At 36.3% G+C, this 20,029-nt stretch overlaps 1 protein-coding gene across 1 annotated transcript in view; it reads left to right on the top strand.

Moving 5' to 3' along the window:
• Positions 1 to 18,258, top strand: part of KNDC1 (kinase non-catalytic C-lobe domain containing 1) — a 63,281-nt gene extending 45,023 nt beyond the window's left edge. Inside the window, exons 16-30 of the mRNA XM_062001565.1 lie at positions 712 to 803; positions 2,740 to 3,137; positions 10,828 to 10,921; positions 11,037 to 11,134; positions 11,412 to 11,623; positions 12,390 to 12,503; positions 12,909 to 13,056; positions 13,306 to 13,485; positions 14,233 to 14,448; positions 14,770 to 14,852; positions 16,112 to 16,262; positions 16,699 to 16,821; positions 16,920 to 16,979; positions 17,593 to 17,750; positions 18,027 to 18,258. Of these exons, the coding sequence (XP_061857549.1) occupies positions 712 to 803; positions 2,740 to 3,137; positions 10,828 to 10,921; positions 11,037 to 11,134; positions 11,412 to 11,623; positions 12,390 to 12,503; positions 12,909 to 13,056; positions 13,306 to 13,485; positions 14,233 to 14,448; positions 14,770 to 14,852; positions 16,112 to 16,262; positions 16,699 to 16,821; positions 16,920 to 16,979; positions 17,593 to 17,750; positions 18,027 to 18,258 (2,359 nt within the window). The remainder of the gene's footprint in view (positions 1 to 711; positions 804 to 2,739; positions 3,138 to 10,827; positions 10,922 to 11,036; positions 11,135 to 11,411; positions 11,624 to 12,389; positions 12,504 to 12,908; positions 13,057 to 13,305; positions 13,486 to 14,232; positions 14,449 to 14,769; positions 14,853 to 16,111; positions 16,263 to 16,698; positions 16,822 to 16,919; positions 16,980 to 17,592; positions 17,751 to 18,026) is intronic.
• The last annotated feature ends 1,771 nt before the right edge of the window (positions 18,259 to 20,029 follow it).

Below are 20,029 nucleotides of genomic sequence, written 5' to 3'. Positions count from 1 at the left end.
TTTCAGAAAGAATAGACTAGGACCTCAAGATACCAGACCCTGACATGCTGGCCTGTTTCCTGTTTGGGTTGGGACTTTTAAGGAGCCATTTAAAATTGATGGGAGGTTACATTCTTAGTTCCCCAGAGTTGAATGTTATCATAGATAAACTTAAGCTGTTGCAGCTGAATTACTGACATATATATGCTGAAATCATCCTCTAGATGAACTGTTGTTAGAAAGTAACATATTTGGAAGCATGACTGTAAAGGAAAGAATTATTTATTATCCAATATAACAATAACTGTTAGATCACAAGCAAGCAATTGCTCACTTAATGTTCTTTAAACAAAGAAAATCACAGTTGTTAATTCTTATGTTATTTGACAAAATTATGATTATTCTTATTAGGAATGTCTTAAAGTATTATCCAGGGGTTGAGTACTGCATGAAAAATCCATGCCTAGAGTTATGCCTTCTACTTGTGTGCATTCTGATACTTCTGTTGAAATTTTGCCGAATGCTGTAAAGGAAAATCTCTATCTTATTCAGTGTGCTTTAATGTCCATTTGAACTTTTTATTTCTTGTAAAATAACAACTGAAGCTGAACATACAAGCTTCAGGAGGTAGATAAATGCTATGGAGCCCTTCATATGCATGGTCTCATTTTACTGATATGAATATAAAAGTATATAAAACATTAATTTTTCCTGATCTTCTTGTATTTTCAGCATAACTGAGGCAGATGATTCCAAGTGTGGCAGTATATTCCAAGATCTGAAAAAATCTGATAACCTTTTGGCAAGCAGCAATCAGACAGAAGGTGAGAAGAGACTTTGTTTCTAGATCTTCTTGTGTGTATCAATCTGTCAGTTATGTGAGTTTTGAGACATAGGAGTTTTGTATCTTCAGTAAAACACTCAGCACTTACCAACATTATCAGTGAATCTGAACATTATCAATGACTTGAGATCTGTTGTCTTTTATATGAAACTTACATATGAAGAAATGTCATGTTAAGTGAGATGCCCAGCTGGTTTTCAGACACAGAGGTGTCTGCAAAACTCCCAAAATCCTAACTGCTGCATGTGGTTTTCTTATGTTCATCCAGTAGATGTTCTAGTAGCATGCTTTGAAGTAGGGAGAGGGAAAGGAAGACAGTCTTTACTATGTCAGCTCCACACAAGACAAGACAGCAACCTTAGCTAGGCAGAGGAGAGATTTAGAAAATGCTTATTACTCCTTAGGTGTTACTGAAGAAGTTGAGGAGTGATTGAAGGATGACTGCAACAAATCTGATACTTCTTTGTTCACTTACCACAATTAAAACAAAAATAAACAGTAAAATAAATGAAATATATTAAAATAAAGAATTGTATTGTCAGTAAAATTATTAACGAATTCTGGGGAAAGGAATTATACAGAAATCTAGAAACTTAAATGCTTTTGGATTTAAATGGACATTTTTAACTATCCACCAAAAGGATTTTCACAAACAAGTAAAACAGAACAGTCTTTACATCTCCCCTGGGAATTCCTCCACTTCTGTCTACTGGAGTGCCTTTTTAAAGACAGATAGCAAAATGAACAGTGAATCAGATGATTTGCTAATCAAGATAGTTTTGCCTTTCACAAGCTTGGTTAGAAGACACCATTTTAGGGCAGTCATTGAGGTTATAGTAATGATCATTTATTTGTATTTCAGTGTGGATTTTGCATTTTTCTTGGCATACTTTAAATACAAAATATTCCATCTTTCAGTAATTGAACTCAAAGCTGAGATGAAACTGCTAAATGCCATTAATATAACAAAATCATTACCCTTTTTAAGCTTGGTATATTCATGGACAGCTTGTATTTGATTGGTGTTGTGTCAGTGTTTCATTTTTTCTTCAAGGTAGTTCAGACAAGTTTCAAAGTTACTTCTCTGTTTTGAGCAAAGTTAAACTGTGTGTTCTTTACAGAATGGCTTATACCCCTATGTTGTTAACTTTCATGGCAAAATAGAAATTTCTAAGTTTGCACTTGACTGCTGTCAATTCTGTGTTACAGTTTTCCATTTTGGTTCAGAGTGATTGCAAGTGTAGAGCCAGACTTTCCCACAGGCTATGTGATTTCTTTGCACCAGTAATTTAGGTGCATTTGACTCTGAGTGGCATATATAGGCCCTGGAGGGTTGTTGAAGTGAAAAAGGAGACTTCTGGCAGGTGTAAAAGCTCCTGTCAGCATCATACCAACTTATGACTGTCACCTCAGTCCCTTAAGGTTGGTAGTAGTCGTTACAACTGAAAAGAAGTCTCATCATATCTCAAGGGAGTGAGTCCTGTAGGAGCAGAAAGTTAACTTCTATGTCCCCTTTGGCTGTATCAGCTCTTCTTGCCCTCCATGTATAAATAAAAGCTTCAAGACTTATGGATAGAAGAAACAAGAGCTAAGCTTTTACTAATGTGGGTACAAGTCTGACATGTTTAACTTTTGTTCTAAAACTTCTGTGCTATACTTGCTTAAATGCTTGTTGCACATGAACAGAAAATATTTTGTAGTTTTCAGAAATGTATTGCTTAACTATTGGTTAGTATCATTTTATCATTTTACAATGTTTACTTGAGGAAAAGAAAGTGCAGAGACAAAATAACCACCTAGCATCACTGTTAGAGCACACAGGTAGTCTCATAACTATGTTTTGTGTGTGTAGTTCAATAAAGCATACATCACAGCACAAGACCATTATTTCTTTCCCCCTTGTACACCTTCTTTAGGAGAAGGGGAGGCAACCTTAGATGTGAAGGCTGAGCGTGTGATAAATACATCATTCGCTGAAATGGATTGTGATGAGTCACCTTTGGATAACATCAAAAAGGAACTGAGACTGCAGAATACTATTCCCATAGAGGAGGAACAACAGTGTTTACAAAAGAATGGCTGTCATACTGGTCCAGACTTCACAGAAGACAATATAGAGCCAGAGGAAGAGACCAAGATAGCTGGAAACAGCTACCTTGTGTCTCCCAGCCTACCTGACTTTCATGGCTGTAGTCCTGGTTGGAGCAGTGCCTTTTATGGAGCTGAATGTTTTGATTCAGAAGTTCATAGTTACATGAAAAACCTTGGAAAGCAGAAATCAAGTGAGTCACAAAATATAGATGCTAAAAAAGTGGTGAGTACATTGATTTAAAATCATTAAGATACCTCTTTACTTACTGGTTAAAAGTATGATAATATTTGTTGTGTTATAGTGAGTTGAACCCCACTTTCTACTTTTAAAAACTGAGTCCTAAGTGTTTTAAAACCCTCAATATTTGTGATTTCTTATTAATAAACCATTGTAAGGGTAGTTTTCCAAACTAAAGAGCCCTGACATGACATTGATAATCACTGATCTACAACCCATCTTCCCTTCCAAGTTGACTGGAAAAGTACCATCGGCTGTATGCACCAACACCATGGTAGTAATATTACAGAAAAGAGCTAAGAATGACTGACTGGTGTGTATCGCAGGCTCTAAAGAGGTTGTCCCTGTCATGTGCTCTGTGCCTTTTACCTTGGTCACAGTAAATTCCCTGACAGCTTCTCACTGTTTGCCAGCAGAATGACAGTTGTTTGCTCACATCTTCTTATTATAATGGTTAATGCAGCCCTATGCCTTTTAAGGAGCGAGGGGGAAGACAAGGGGAAGCATGGGTAGGGGGAGTGACTTGTTTTAGATTAGCAAGGCCTTCTATTCCCTTAAATATAATGTTGATCACATTTACTTAATTTTGCATTTGTGCATGTATCTATAACAAGCTTCAGTTTGTAAATATTTTTGTCAATATTTTAAGTCCAAAGATGCAGAGTAATGATAATATATGAAACTGTAGAAATCCTATGTAATTGGAGCTGGCTCATGGAAAAGGAAAAAAAAATAAGTAAATAAGTCATTAATATTAGAAGAACTGTTAGTATAGGCACACCTGGAATCTTTTTGTGTCCCTGAGAATGGTTTGTGTATCCTTTTTTCAGTCTGATGCGTGGTTAAAAAAGGTAAAGCAGGAGCTGCAGTGCTGTTGTGGATTTCCTTACTATGGTCAGTTGAATGTATTGCTGTTTTTGAGTTTGACAAAATAGAACTGAACAGGTGAGAGGACAATCTAGACTTCTTCATTTCCAGATAGCCAGTTTAAATCCCAGTGGATCTATTAACATTCTTTCTTTTTTTTTTTTTTTTTTTTTAAGCATTGTGACCTCTCTTCATTTTTCAGTAAATAAAACATATCTGTTTTTCTGTTATTAGACAAGTTAAAGCCTTGAATCCTGAAGGATATTCTACTTTGGTTTCTTGCTCCATAATGTTCAGATGTAAGTCAATAGGAAAAGATAGTACAAGAAACTTGAACTACTATTGATTTGACTAAAAATAAATAAATAAAAGAGTTTGGGTTTTTTTAAAGTTTCAGGACTGTTACTGTCAAAACCATCTACTCAAAAATTCCTATTTCTAATCCCATAGGGCTGTTTAATCCTGTGTAAGCATACCGGCTAGAGAAAAATAGGCTTGAATAACCTCCTTTACTTAAAGGAATAATTCTTGACTGAAGAACAGATTTTCAAAAACAAAGAGTTTTTCTAAGCATCTAAGTAGATTGTTCTGTTTCAGTAGGCAGTCTTTTTTACTTTGAGATTTTACAGAATACTCAGCAATTTAGTTTGGTTAAAAAGGATGAATTATCTTCTGAGTTCTTGGTGTTTTCCCTATTAATAGCTAGACAAAAATTAGACTCTAAACTTATTCTGTGTAAGTATTGCAGAAATAACATGTGTGATCTGGACCGTATATGAGGCCAGGTGGACAAACAATAATAAAATAATTATTTGCAGACAGTAGAAGCTTAGTATCTTATTTAAATAGTCTTCCTAATTTGTGAGATCCCTTTGTGTCCAAGTTACAAGAAATACAATTATAAACTGTTATCTTCAATTATGAAGTCAAATTCAGTTTATATTCTACCTTTTTCTTCAGAGAAGATGACTAACAGAAGATTAAATACTCTTGTACAGCATAAAAATGTTTTGAATACATTGCAATTTGAATACATTACTTTTCACAAACAAGCTTAGGGTTTCACAAATAAAGAGGATCTGTTTGGGGATGTGAAGGTTGGAGGCAACCTTGGCTGCAGCAACCATGAGATGGTAGAGTTCAAGATCCTGTGTGGAAGAGGCAGGACACAAAGCAGGACCCTGACCCTGAATTTCAAGTGAGCCGACTTTGGCCTTTTCAAAGACCTGCTTGAACGGATCTCATGGGATAAGATTCTAGAAGGTAGAAGTGCCCAAGAGAGCTGGTCAGTCTTCAAGCACCACTTCCTCCAAGCCCAGGATGAGTGTGTCCCAATATGCAAGGAAAGAGCAAAAGGAGTTCGGAGACCTCCATGGATGAGCAAGGATCTGCTGGGACAACTCAGGCAGAACGCAGCCATCTATGAGAGGTGGAAACAGGGGCTGGCTTCTTGGGAAGAGTATAGGAACATTGCCAGGGCATGCAGAGGTGCAAATAGGAAGGCTAGAGCCCTTCTAGAATTAAATTTAGCTAGCGATGTTAAGGACAGTAATAAGGCATTTTTCAAGTACATCAACAGCAGAAGGAAGACGAGGGGGAATGTGGGCCCGCGGCTAAACACAGAGGGTTCCCTGGAGGCCGAGGATGCAGAGAAGGCCAAAGTCTTCAGTCTTTATGGCCAAGGCCAGCCTTCGGGAAGCCCAGTCCAGCAAGGAAAACAGGGTGGCCTGGACAGCAGAGGACTTGCCCCGGGTGGAACAGGAAGAGGTTAAAGACTTGTTGGGCGATCTTAAAGCTCATAAGTCTATGGGTCCTGATGGGATGCATCCTAGAGTGCTGAGGGAGCTGGCTGATGTGATTGCTAAGCATCTCTCCATCATTTTTGAACAATCATGGAGGACAGGCGAGGTGTCTGAGGACTGGAGAAAGACCAGTGTCACACCAGTCTTCAAAAAGGGCAGGAAGGATGACCCAGGAAACTACAGACTGGTCAGCCTCACTTCCATCCCTGGAGAGGTGATGGAACAACTCATCCTCAATGTTGTCACTGAACAGGTGGTTATCAGGGGGAATGAACATGGATTCACCAAAGGGAAATCCTGTTTGACTAACCTGATATCTTTCTATGAGTGCATAACCGGCTGGCTAGATGAGGGGAGAGCAGCAGATGTCACCTACCTTGACTTCGGCAAGGCTTTTGACACTGTCTCCCATAACATCCTCATCAGAATGCTCAGACAATGTGAATTGGATGAGTGGACAGTGAGGTGGATCGAGAGCTGGCTGAATGACAGAGCCCAGAGGGTGGTGATCAATGGCACAGAATCGAGTTTGGAGGCCTGTGGCCAGTGGAGTTCCACAGGGATGGGTTCTGGGGCCAGTCTTGTTCAACATCTTCATCAATGACCTGGATGAGGGGACAGAGTGTACCCTCAGCAAGTTTGCTGATGACACCAAACTGGGAGGACTGGCTGATTCCCCAGAAGGCTGTGCTGCCATTCAGTGGGATCTTGACTGGCTTGAGAGTTGGGCAGAGAGGAACCTCATGAGGTTCAACAAGGACAAGTGCAGAGTCCTGCATCTGGGAAGGAACAACCCCATGCACCAGTACAGGCTGGGTATTGACCTGCTGTGGAGCAGCTCTGCAGAGAGAGACCTGGGAGTCCTGATTGATAGCAAACTAACCATGAGCCAGCAGTGTGCCCTTGTGGCCAAGAAGGCCAATAGCATCCTGGGATGCATCAAGAAGAGTGTGGCCAGCAGGTCAAGGGAGGTTCTTCTCCCCCTCTACTCTGCCCTGGTGAGGCCTCATCTGGAGTCCTGTGTCCAGTTCTGGGTTCTTCAGCTCAAGAAGGACAGGGAACTGCTGGAGAGTGTACAGCACAGGGCCACCAAGATGATCAGAGGACTGGAACATCTTTTGTATGAGGATAGGCTGTGGGAACTGGAGCTGTTTAGTCTAGAGAAGAGGAGATTGAGGGGGCATCTTATTAATGTTTACAAGTATCTAAATGGTAGGTGTCAGGAGGTTGGGGCATCCCTTTTTTCTGTTGTATCTAGCAGTAGGACAAGGGGTAATGGGATGAAGCTGGAACACGAAAATGTTCCATTTAAATATAAGAAAAAACTTTTTCACTGTAAAGGTGAGGGAGCCCTGACACAGGCTGCCCAGGAACGGTGTGAAGTCTCCTTCCTTGGAGGTCTTCAAGACTCACTTGGACCTGTTCCTATGCGACCTGAGCTAGGTTGACCTACTTCTGCAGGGGGGTTGTACTATATGATCTCTAAAGGTTCCTTCAAAGAATACCATTCTATGATTCTATATATGTGCAAATACTTCTATTCTCTGTCGTACTGTTTTGTATAAAAAAAGCCTTGTTATGCTAGAATATTCAGGTATATAATTTTAAAATATTTTTCATAAAATTGTATTAAATATTATTTCCTTTTTTTAAATTTAAAATTATTTTTAAGAGTCTTGTTATTACAAATTCAATGGAGGATACTTTAACAGTTACTTTTTGATTTTGGGACTGTTTTTTCCTTCGCTATCATAGCATCAATGATTTTAATCGTTCTGCTGACATTACTACAACACTGACTTTCTGTTCAATCCATCTTCTTCCAAATGCGTTTCAAATAAGATCTTACTGAATCATAATGGTCTAATTGCAGCAATCTTGAACATTTGATCGAAGAAAACCTTCCTAAGATCCTGCTGTTTTTCCAGACTCCATCAGTCATCACAATTTCTGAAATAAACTATTAGCAATATTGTTGAAATTTTTGCAAGGTTTAACTTGTCAATATATATAAGAAAGCCAGCAAAAATACACAAATTGAAATTTATTTTTTTGCTATTGTGGCAGTCAGGAGGTGACAATTCTTAGCTGTAAGACAATCAGTTATCAACATGTAAGTGATAAGCAGCTCTACTCAGCTTCTTCTGCTGTCTTTTTGCTGCCTAATTCATCAAAGCAAACACCACAAATCAACTGTGAAAATGTATACTGTGATTTTAATCTCCATACCACCAGCAGCTAACAGAGACCAGTTCATACCTCATCTCAGTCAATGTGAATGTTGCTGGTAGGGATGGGATTTAACAGTTATAGTTCCTGTGTATTGTTGTATGTGGATGTAGCTCTATTTGTACCACAAAGCGTCTTCAGCTAGTTTTATTTGATAGTATGAACATATATACGTGTGGTACTTGGAGTACGTGTTATGTAGAAAATACACGTGGTCATTTATTATTTGCATTTATTGTTAACACTTTATAATGTCTAAACAGTGAATAAGAGCTGTGTGAATATCAAGGGAATGATGCACTGTCTGAAACAAAATACTGAGAAAATAAAAGTCTCAATATGAAAATTAACATGAGTTTTCTGCCAAAGTAGAAGCTCAGAAAAGTTAATTATTCTAGTTGCTAACTTTTCACTGTAAAATCTAGTGGAGAAATCAAATGTCCCATATCCAGCCCAGGAGCACTAAGAAGTCCAAAGGAAGGCTTGTAGGTTGTTGTTTGAAGCAGGAAGGTTGTTTGAGTTGCTGGAGGAAATTTCTCCCTCTCTTGCAAAGTATCATCTTATCTTTCCTTGTTTAAGTCATCTGCTACCCAGTTTGGTTTCACAAACCAGTTCCTTGATTAACTGTACTCTGGTCTTACTTGCCAGACAATCAAGTCAAACCTACTTTTTGACCCAGGTCCACTGCCTCACATCACCTCTGGTCTAGGAGCTGCTGATTTTGAACCCTCATACTGAGTGCATAGTTGCAAACTAAAGTCCTTGCAATAGAGCAAGAAGGGAAGGCAGCTACCAAGGCTCCTGTTTCTCCAAGGCAATGCCCAAATCTGCCTTTACAATGAGAAGAGGGTTGTTTTTTTATATGGTCTCATAAAGTGTTTTCAATTCTCTTGCGTTCCCAAGCCATCACCAAGCCTTTGCACTTTTCCTCTTTGACCACACTAGGTTTCGGTTATCCCCTGAATCTCATTAGCTGCTTGTAAGAGTCTCTAACAAACTTAAGTGTACCCAAGCTGTGACTAGGATTCTTCTAGTGAAGGTTTTGTATATTCTGGCCACAATTTTCCCTTTCCCATTCCTCTTCTCTTTTCCTTTCTCTTCTGCCAATATTGTGTATGCTTTGGCGGAGCCACCCTTCAGCATGTAAAACACTTCTGCATCAGACAGATTGAATTCACAATTTTCCCAAGTAAGCTAAGTCACTCTATCATTACTTTGTTCCCTAGGCAAAGGGAAGTTCTATAGAAAGCATCCTGACAAATTAAATGTACTTCAGAGGGAGCAGAACAATTGAATCACAGAATCATAGAATCTTCATGTATAGCTTCATCAAAAGCATCTATATTCTAGACCTAGCTAAAATGGAAGATGTTGTGGAATAGACTGAGAAACTGCTATTGATTTCACTGCTACTCACCAGAAGATATTTAAGGGGACAAACCACATCCATCAGATTTCAAATGTCAGAAAATGGGCACTCTTTCCAATTCCCTTTCTGTGTTCATAGGGTCTTAATCAATTTGGCGCCATTTTATTTAGAAGAAACAGAAGCAAATCTTTAAGTAAAAGCAGGCAGTTTCCAGTTCAGAATCTGGATAACAGCTTTTCTGTGCTTTCACTATTCTGTATGTGATGCCTAGGTAGGTCTTTAAAATTCCAGAGGGCTTTTGTGATTCTTGCTGCTAATGAACTGTGGTGTTAAACCTTTTCAGCTTTTCTGAAAAACAATGACAGGGTTTTCTCAAACTCAAATTAATTTCTAGTAGGTCCTTCCCATTAAAGGTAACCTATTTACCAGTCTGCTGTTTGATATGTTAGCTCTGAGCTATGTGTTTTCTGATCATTCTGCTTGTGGGAGTTCTGTCTGCTGCATTGAGTGAACGTACTCCATTTAAAATGCTGTTTCATGTAACTGGGTCACTGGTAGTTAGCTTAGGACCCAAGTGCAAAAGCCACAATTTTTATAGAACACAACACACATCACATTTGTTGTTTCATAGCAAATCAGAAGCTGAACCCGAAGTGGATGGCCTGTTTTCATTGGTTGGTAAAATAATGAAGTGTTTGATATGCAAACAATAAGAAGTGTTTACGTTACATTTGGTGGTATTATTGTGAGAAGCTAAGTATACTTTCATTTCTGTCCATTGCTTAAGTTATGTATCTCTATAAAAATTTATTTTTTCAACAATGTAAAATGCATAAATATAAAACATGTAAGCTCAACTTCAAAACTGATACGTTCTTTATAGAACAGCTCTCATCTGCTTTCTGACCTAGTTGTATAACATAACTATACTTGTTTGGAAACTATTGGTTTCAAACATTCAGTTCTTTCTGCAAATATAGGTCAGCTGCTTAACAGAGCATTATCTGCACTGTTTTCAGATACCACCTCTTTTAATTCTGGGTAACTTCTGAGTGTAATTTTTTAAAGTGCTCTCAAAACCCACCAGATAAATGCAATTATAATTAAAGGCATATTTACATATAAATGGATTCAGACAAACTTCAATTTGCAGTCAAAATGCAGTCTCATATACACACCAGATCCAGTTCTGAAGTTGTAGAACATTAATGCTTTTCGGGAGACAGCTAATGCCTACTGTAACTTGCCTATAAGCACAGGTATGGAAAGGAGTTTTTCATGGTTAATAGAATATTCTTGTCTGTTTGAGTGTTCTTTTTTGCATACAAAAGAATTCTCTTCTAAAACTTCAATTTCCTCCTAGAACCTTGCAGTTATTCTGTTCAGGATCCCTTTTCTCTTTAAACAGGAACTAGAACAATTGCTAATGATGGAAACAAAAAATTACAGAAAGACCATAAAGTTTTACCAGAAGTTATTGCAGAAAGAAAAAAGCAGCAAAGGTAAGATTACAGCAACTTGACAATAATGAAATGAGTGTGTAATACTTTTAAGGATTTTTTTTTTCTGTAAAAAAGAATCATTGGTGTTCTTATCCTCTGTGTTTTAAATCTAAAGGTACTGAAACTAAATCTGTGTTGCCCAAATTGAGAGGACAGCTACAAGAGATGAAATCAAAAGTGCAGTTTCTTGAACTGGTGAAGAAATATGTGCAGGCAAGTCAGACATCATTTTACTTGTGTTTCATTTGTTATTTCATTGCTGCATCAGTGCAGTTGGCTGCTCAAGTCAGAAAGTGAAATGTTTTGTGTCATAGTGCCAAATTAAGTAGGATCTAAAAGAATTATTAAAGTAAATTTAGTTGTTACTAGTATTATTTTTAAAAGGAAAAAAAAACAGTTGTGAAATGCAATTTGGTTTTAAGTTTTTATGTGGATTTTCCTCTTTATTTTGCTACATTTTATTTTTTCATGGATTTGCATCTTGGAGCAGATCATGTATGCAGAGCAGTGGGGTGTGGAGTCTTGTGTGCTGCCTACAGTCATTCACAATGGGAGGACTGACTTGGTGGATGTGGCATCTACAGATGAGTCGTCATTGCTTCTTTACTATAACACAGAGAAACACCAGTGTAATAATCAAAACGGAGTAAGAGTTCTGCAGGCTGGTACACCACTTGGTTTAATGGCTTATTTATATTCTAGGTATAGTATATTTTGCACATCCTTAATTGGGAGTGGGTTAAAGCATAGCTGCTAATTCAGGAAAAATAGTCACCCTGATAAATCCTAGTTACTTATCATTGCCTGTTCTCCTCCCTTCCATCAAGTGTAATGTTATTTCTGTGAAGACCTATTTACAGAAATGGGCATAGAAATGGCAAAAGACAGCCTGATAAGAAATAAACCAAACTGCTAAGTTTGGATTTGATTAAAACTCGAAGCATTTGATAAAATATCAAAAACTAATAACTTTAAACTTCTTTATCCCTACTTATTTAAGGTTTTGGTCTGATAGTTGCCATGGAAACAAGGCTTTATATTACTGCCAGCAGTATAACAATTCTTCCAACTATTCTATTTGATAATTTTTATTAATAGGAACCTGGACGATATATTATGTTATGTTATATTATACTATATTATATATCTTTCAAAAAAACATCAAGCGAGATGACAGAAAAAAAATTAAACGTGTTCTTCCATACTATTTAGTATCTAACTTTTGATAATAATAATGTCAAAATTGAAAGCAGAGAATCTATTTTTTAAAACAAATTATGCTTTCAATGTTGGGAATCACAGTATTTGATGTGTAAAAATAAAATGGACTCAAGGTTTTATGTAGAGGAAAAGAATTTAAAATTCCTATTAATTCTTGACCTTTAGAGGATTGTTTTGCTTCTTCTGTACTCTAATGCAAGAAGAAATTGTGCTTTTGCTTGTCTGAAGTTTTTCTTGTGCTTCACAGAAATGCATTTTTAGAAGGTTATGTACAGCAGTTTCTCTACACATTTCGCTATTTCTGCACACAAGAAGAATTTTTGCAGTTTCTTCTTGATAGAATCAGCAGTACTTTATCCAGGTACAGTAATTTAATGTGAAAAATATTATTAAAGCACAGTTGACGTTTACCTCAATGGCAAATAGCTGTTTCTAAAAAGAACTGCTTAATTGAATTGAATTTTGATGTTTGTTTTTCTAACACTCTCTTGACAAGTAAGAGTGAAACTAGAGGAACTCCCATATTTGACAATGTGCTTACTTTTTTCTTCTGAATTCCAAATTCTTACTTTTACCAGTTATTCAGTGATTGGTTGCAAGTAAAACCACAGCTTTGTTTACATAGAGCCATGGATTCTAGAGACATGAAATTAAGAATTTATGATAGTACAGTCATTATCAAATAATAATTGTGGTTTTGCCCAATGCTGATTTTTTGAATTTGATGTCAATTTTGATGAAACAAGTGCCTTTTTCTTCTCGCCAGTGCCAGCCTGGATCCTTCCGCATCACTTACCAAAATATGTAACCGCAGTTTCTACATCCTGCAGGCTTGGATTGAAGACTGCTACAGTGTAGACTTTGCAACAAATACTGATCTTTTGTGTACCCTAAAAGAATTTATTGCCTCCAAGGTAGGTCAGAATTTTGGTAGCAGCTTTAAGAAAAAAAAAAACAAAATAAAATAACAATCGAATCAGTTATGGTACATGTAAGATTGTTTTACAAAAAATGTTCTAATTACAATTAAAGTAAAAAAATCCACTATCTTTGACAGCTATGTTCAATATGTCTGGTTTTGGACAGACGTGAATCCGACAACTGTATTGTATTTTGCTTCTATTTTATGGGGAAAATGCTGTTAACTTATTTTGCATTTACAGGTTGCTCCATTAAATGGCTACGGTGAGCGCTTGTTGTCATTGCTGGAGGACGCTTCTGCCAGGAAAAGTGGCAGTGCACATCAGTGCTCCAGCATAGACAAGTGTGAAGAGGAAGGTGAGGAGGACAGAAAAACATTACATTCCTTATGTAAAAAGCTCTCAGAAGATGTTTCCAGAAAGGTATGTCTTTTCTTCAAGCTGCAGTATATGGAGCAGATTTCTGTATATTATCTTCTGACAAAAACTAAAGTAGCCAGCTGTATACTGTGGAAGTCATTTTAAGTCTTAATTGCACTGTCAGCTGTTTGAGTAATAACAGATCAGATAATCAAAATGTTGAGAAGAGTTGAACTCTTCATCCTTGATACTAGCATTTGACTCATAGGTACTAGGAAACCTTTTCCCTCTTGTCAAACACTAATATTTTATTAAGCATATATCTTTGTAAGACTGTAAATACAGGAAAACAGAGGTGCGAAATTTCCTGCTAGAACTTCAAAGTTTGTAGCAAAAATTTGTCTGAACTTTTGTCTGTATTTACTGGTTTATAGAATCTTTCTTTAGAAAAGGATGTTTGATTCTAAGCAAAAGGAGTACAAGAAATAGTAAAGTGTAGAATATACAATACAGAATTTCAGAACAGAAACCATTTTATAGCAGCAGGCTTGAATGCACAGAAGTTTGTTTTAAATACTGATTGTTGATTGAGGTCTGATGACCTCCTGCTCAGACTGCATATTACATTAGCTTAAAATAGCAATGTTGGATAAACCAAGTAGTGTGTGGGCTAACCATGAGGATCAGCTGAAGAGTTTTGCATCCACAAAGCTCTTTGTCTAACAAAAGATTTCAGAAAGTTACCTCAAGGGGTGATATGATGTTTGCTTTAGAGAAGTTGTAGCTTCACATGTGGTTCTTTTTCTACAGAACTTTAACTGGAAACTTTCTAAAGGTATGGGACCGATTGCCCAGTATCAGAGAGAGCGACTGTACACTAGCTCACCAGTTTTGCCAAAGCCATGCTATAACAGTTTTACGGAAGAAATGCCAGTCTCCTTTGCTAAAGCAGATGAAGTGGGACCATATCTCTTAATAGAATACAGTACTCAACAGCTTTGTTGGCAGCTGACATTACTGCAACAGGTACAAAGGTCTAGGTTTACTTGGAAGTACAAATAATGTCTGTCTTCTTAATTTCCACTCTGCCTCATTTCTCTACCATTTCCCAGCCCTATTTCAAGCTTATTTCATACTATTTCATAATATTTTGAATTTAAATAATCCATTTTTCTCTTGAAATCTCTACAGTAAAATTTAGAATGGCTAATTCCATTCTTAGGTTGTGATCCCTCTGATAAATTTGCTGAAGAGAAGGGAGGGGGAAGCCCTCAGTCATTTTTATCCCTGAGCATTTTCAAAGAACTGCTAGATCTAACATCAGGTCTGTCTTGCTCTTTTTGTTAGGAAGTGTTTCATAAATGTCATCCAGTACACTTTTTAAATTCAAGAGCACTTGGTGTTAAAGACAAATGTGTTGCTGTCCAAAAGTAAGTTGTTTATTTTAACTGCCCTTCTATTCTGTTGATGCACAATAACTTACTATGTTATACCTTTAATACATCCAGGAGGAGAGAAATAGATTAAATATCCTTCTGACAGACTAAGTAGTCTGTTTGTATCATTTTTCTTCATTTCAGGACATTTTATACATTTATATATACCTATGAAAATATGTATATGTGGTAGGTCACATTTGCAATGTGATTTCTTTGAAATCTAAAGTGAATCATGCCAAAATATTTCTGAAAACGTGTGTTGGGAGTTGCATCAAAGGTTTCTTTCTCGGCAGAAAAAAAAAATAATGGTTTCTGAATTATCATGCATGTGTGTATGTATATAAAATCTCAGTTACCATTACAGTATTACAGAATAGCTGCGCTGGAAGAGACCTCTCAAGGTCGTGTTGTCCAACCCCCCTGCCTTAAGCAAGATCAGCTAGAGCAGATTGCCCAGGATTATGCATATTTGGGTTCTGAATGTGGATGGGGACACTCCACAGCCTCTCAGGGCAATGTTCAATTTGTTCTGTTTGGTAGATGAAGTGTCAATACTCACAGATACATAGGAATTTTCTTATAGTTATTAGAGTGGTTACCAACCTGTTTAAATTACTTGCTCAGTGGTAATTAATATTTTCATCTAGCTGTGTGGACCTGATTATATTTAATTATGGTCTACTTCTTACATACTCAGTGGATTCAGTTAGCTTCTAATTAGTACTTGTTAATTGCACTATCTGTAAGTAGACTTCTCTATCTAAGAGTAGAGAATGAACATCTAAAGCAGCTCATCTGTTATGGGGTTTTTTTAATGTCAGAAGCTAAATCAGCTGGTTCCTACCAATTTTGGGGTTCAGGCATGGGAAACAAGCTATGTGGTGCCACTAGGTACCAGGCTCAATTTATTAGGTAGCTGCAGTTTTTAATGAGTTTGGATTTCTAGCTATTTTGTGTCAGACTGAATGGTTTGTCTTCTTTGATATCACGTGGTGAAGGTGTCTTTATATACAGAAGTGTATACTGCATATGCTTATCTTGTAATTGCATACAATTATCTTGTAATTATAAGAAAGAAAAACTAACATAGCTCACTATTTACTTTGTAAAAGATTATAAAATCAAGACTGTAAGAACTGCAAAATTATGTTAAATGGTTGGAAGTTGATACTTCACGTTCAAGATTTTCTTTAAAAATCAAAAGTCAGCGTTATTTATTTTTTACCTTTTTTCCCCCACTTTCTTTGTAGAGCTGTTTCTACTGAGGCAGTTTCACTTAAAGTCTGTAATCTGTTTCTGTCAAAGCGCATACAAGACCAATACCTTCTACAATTATTAAGAAATGCAGACAGTATCAGCACCTGGGTTGCTGCTGAAATTGTAACGTGTCACACATCTAAGGTTTGTCATTGGTTTATCATATTATTACTTATGAAACAGTTATTTATTTGTTATTATATATGAGTTTCTCTGTAGCAAAGCTGCAAGAAATATTCTAAAATACACATGTGAGTGCACAGTTAACAATTAGTTTGTCGTCACAGGGAGAGTCTTGGGTGTTTTGTAGTAGCAAGTGTCGAAACCTAATAGAATGGAAGAAATGGGTTGCCTGAGGAGAATAGATGTCAGTCACACTTTAACAAGGACATTTTGGTGACAGTAAAGAGAAAATTTTGTATTGGAGGGAAATGTTGCAAGAGTCAACAATTTTGATAACAAATACAAAAAGCAAATGCATCTTACCTTCTTCCTTGTCATTTAATTTTATTATGTATTTTTGCTATATATATCTTCTATTTTTTTAAATATATATAATGTATCTTTCTTTTTTTATCAGTTGCAGGTGAGCTTGTTATCAAAATTCCTTCTGATAGCAAAATGTTGTTATGAACAAAGAAATTTTGCTACTGCAATGCAAATTCTAGCAGGCTTGGAAAATCTTATTGTACGGCAGCTACCAGTAAGTTTAGGACTTTGCTCTGTAACTATTTTGGTTAAAATAATCTTGTTCCAATACGGTCATTAATGTGAGAAACATATATTTTCTTTTATTGTAAGGCCTGGAAAATTTTACCTGCAAAAGTAGCTGACATAATGGAGGAACTCAAGGCTGTTGAGGTATAGTATAAAGTCTTTCATATGAAAATACTTCTTGGGGTTGGAGAAGATGTAGGATCTACTTAAATGGGTGCCTCTGCAGGATGAAAGCCATAATTCGTACTTCGTATTAATGGAGATTTTAATTCAAAACTTTTGACTCTTAATTCAAGAGTTTACATTAATTTTCATCTCAATACTTCTCAGAAAAGCGTTGTATGTGACTAAAAATCAAGAAAGACAGTTCAAAGGAAACTAGGACATTAGATACACTTTTTCTGGTGATTTCTAAGGGAGCTTTTTGGCTGTAATCTGTTTTTAAAAATCTTAAATGTTCATTTTCTCACAGGCATTCTTGTGTTGATCTATACAATTTTGAATCGTAGAGTTAAGTTCTAAAATGTAATTTTTACTGTGATTGAGAACAATTAAAATTATGTATGACCGTTACTTTTTCATTGTGTGCTTTAAAATATTTTCTACCGTATTAATTCATAGTGCTGTCTTGAACTTCAATGCCAAAAGTTAAAAGTCGTGACAAATAAACACGTAGTACTAAAGGCATGGAGAACGTCTTGTAAAACCTGCCCCTGATACTTAGTGTGAGATTTATCTGTGTGTATTTTTGAACTAGGTGTTTTTAAAAAGTGACAGCTTGTGCTTGATGGAAGGAGAAAGATTCAAAACACTTCCAACAATTCCATCAGCCCATGTTTTGGCTATGCATGTCCAACAACTTGAAACTGGGGGATTCACAATGACAAATGGAGCTCACAAGTGGACTAAACTTAGGTAATTATTTCAATTATGTATGTTTATTCACCTAACATTTTGAAATAGAATATTGTCTAATGTGGTAATGAGAGGTAACACATTATTTTGCATTAGCCGTTTAAATGGTTACAGTCATTTTGACATCTAACTAAAGGGACATATACTAAGAGGAAAGAATGCTTAATGCCTTTGAGTTTCCTTTTAAGTTTGGGTTTCAGGGGTTCTTTCTGGTTTGTGGGATTCTTTTGTCATCAGCAAAGCGAACTAATAATTTTTACCATATTCTCTTTCAAGAAATATTGCAAAAGTTGTGAGCCAAGTTCATGCATTTCAAGAGAATCCCTATACTTACACACCAGATTTCAAGCTGCAGTCGTACCTCAGACAAAGAATAACTCAGTTTAAAGATGCAGACATTTCTGCCCTGGCAGCTGACAACTGTGCCAACTTCCATCAGATACCAGCAGAAAAACATTCTCGAAAAATTCAGGACACGCTGCGCAGAATGAAGGCAACGTTTCAGTAATTATTTACTTTTCATCTGTTCTGTTCCAACTGTAGGATGTAAAACTGGATTAAGTTGACTTCATCTCCTGGACCAATTCCCAAGAAAATACTTAAGTGACTTGGTTACTATCTCAAGTTGAAATGCTTATATTTCTCAACATGGAATTCTAAAATGCTGACTAATGACATTTGAGTCCCTGGCAACTGAATGACAGATCAAAAGAATAAAAATAAAGATAAAAGAGAAAGTGTAGATGAAAAAGGATGATTAATTTTGTCACTATTCTTTAGCATGAAATTATAATAAGCCCACAAACAAATATGGAAAAAATACTGTGGAAATAAGTTAAAGTTACAGTAGGCCTAGGAGAGTTCAGAGTATAGTTCATTAAATGTTGATTATATTTTTATATAAACATAGTACACTGGTATCCTGTCACAGTGTGCATATAATTCAGGGACACAAATCCTCTGCTATCCTTTGACTGTTGCTGTGTCTTGCTTTTATGTTGAGTATTATGGAAATTACAATTGACTTAAATAATTGGCCATCTTTTTCTTCGGGCATACTAAGGAGGGAGAGGAATGCCATGCTGCAACTTTTTGTTTTGGTTTTAATGTTACTGAACTAACTTGTTTCCTCCTGAAAGTAAGATTTTAATCTAAATATTACCAATTTGTTGCTCTGCTTCTGCCCTCACAGTCTTGTGAAAACAGTACATGTGGAATTGGGTTTTTTTTTCCTCCCTTTACTCGGCACAAGAATCACTTTGCCACTTTGTGTACATATGTATGTGTGCACATTTGGTTATGGCTTTTGCTCCTGAGATTGCTTTTGTAGATTGCAGTGCTCCAGCAGCATTAAATAGATGATAACTGTGTGAAATTTGGGTCTGCAACTTGTAAAACTTTGGTGCTAATCTGTTTATAGAGCTTATACTTACAAGATCTTCTAAATGGTGATGAAATGTGATGCTATTGCTAGAAAGTTTGTTGAGCTACCCAGTTTTTGCAAGGCCAAAATGTTAAGGCTAGAAGTTAGTTACAAATACAGTAGTAGTATTGGAAGAGAAACGGGGCAGGACAATAACAGCTAAAATAAGCTCTGTCCTGAAAATTATTTGTTAGACCTATATTTAAAAAAATTAGAAAGAAAGTGTTTTGAAAGATGAGATGTGAACTGTCTTGGCATGTTTTAGTGATGGAGAAGGATAATGATGTAAGAAATGGGAGTGTGCACATCTAGTGTTTTGGAAGTTGTGCTATTGGATTTCAATGAAATGCATGTGCACATGTTAAATTGAGCTTTCTCAATGCTTAAGAGGAAAGCTTCTCCTTTTCTCTTATCAATAACAGCAATATATACATCACAGGCCACCCACTTCTAATCTTTCTCAGTAAAAAAAAAAGTGTGTCCATGCTTCCCATTAAATACCTTAGTTACTTTTTCATACTAACATATTAGTACTACTTTGTTCTTACTTTTTAAACCACTGGAGAAGTCAGTCCTCAACAGGATTTTATTGTATTCCTTCTGTTTTTAAAATAATTTATTTTGTTATTTACCATATGTAGGTTTAACATGTCATTTATTGTACTATTCTGACTTACCCTTAAGGAAATAAAATGTGTTGCTATTTCTCTAAAAATTGCTAAGTATGAAAATGTTTAATCTTTACCTCCTATCTTTATATAATACAGTGATTGAAGAATATTGATGATAATCTTATCTCCAGGCATACATTTGACATATTTGATCTATACATGTTTATTTTAAAGAATAGTTTTTA

Source organism: Colius striatus, chromosome 8, assembly GCF_028858725.1.
Source record: "Colius striatus isolate bColStr4 chromosome 8, bColStr4.1.hap1, whole genome shotgun sequence".
Taxonomy (NCBI): domain Eukaryota; kingdom Metazoa; phylum Chordata; class Aves; order Coliiformes; family Coliidae; genus Colius; species Colius striatus.
The sequence above is the reverse complement of the archived record's forward strand: the minus strand, read 5'-3'. Positions and strand labels throughout refer to the sequence as shown.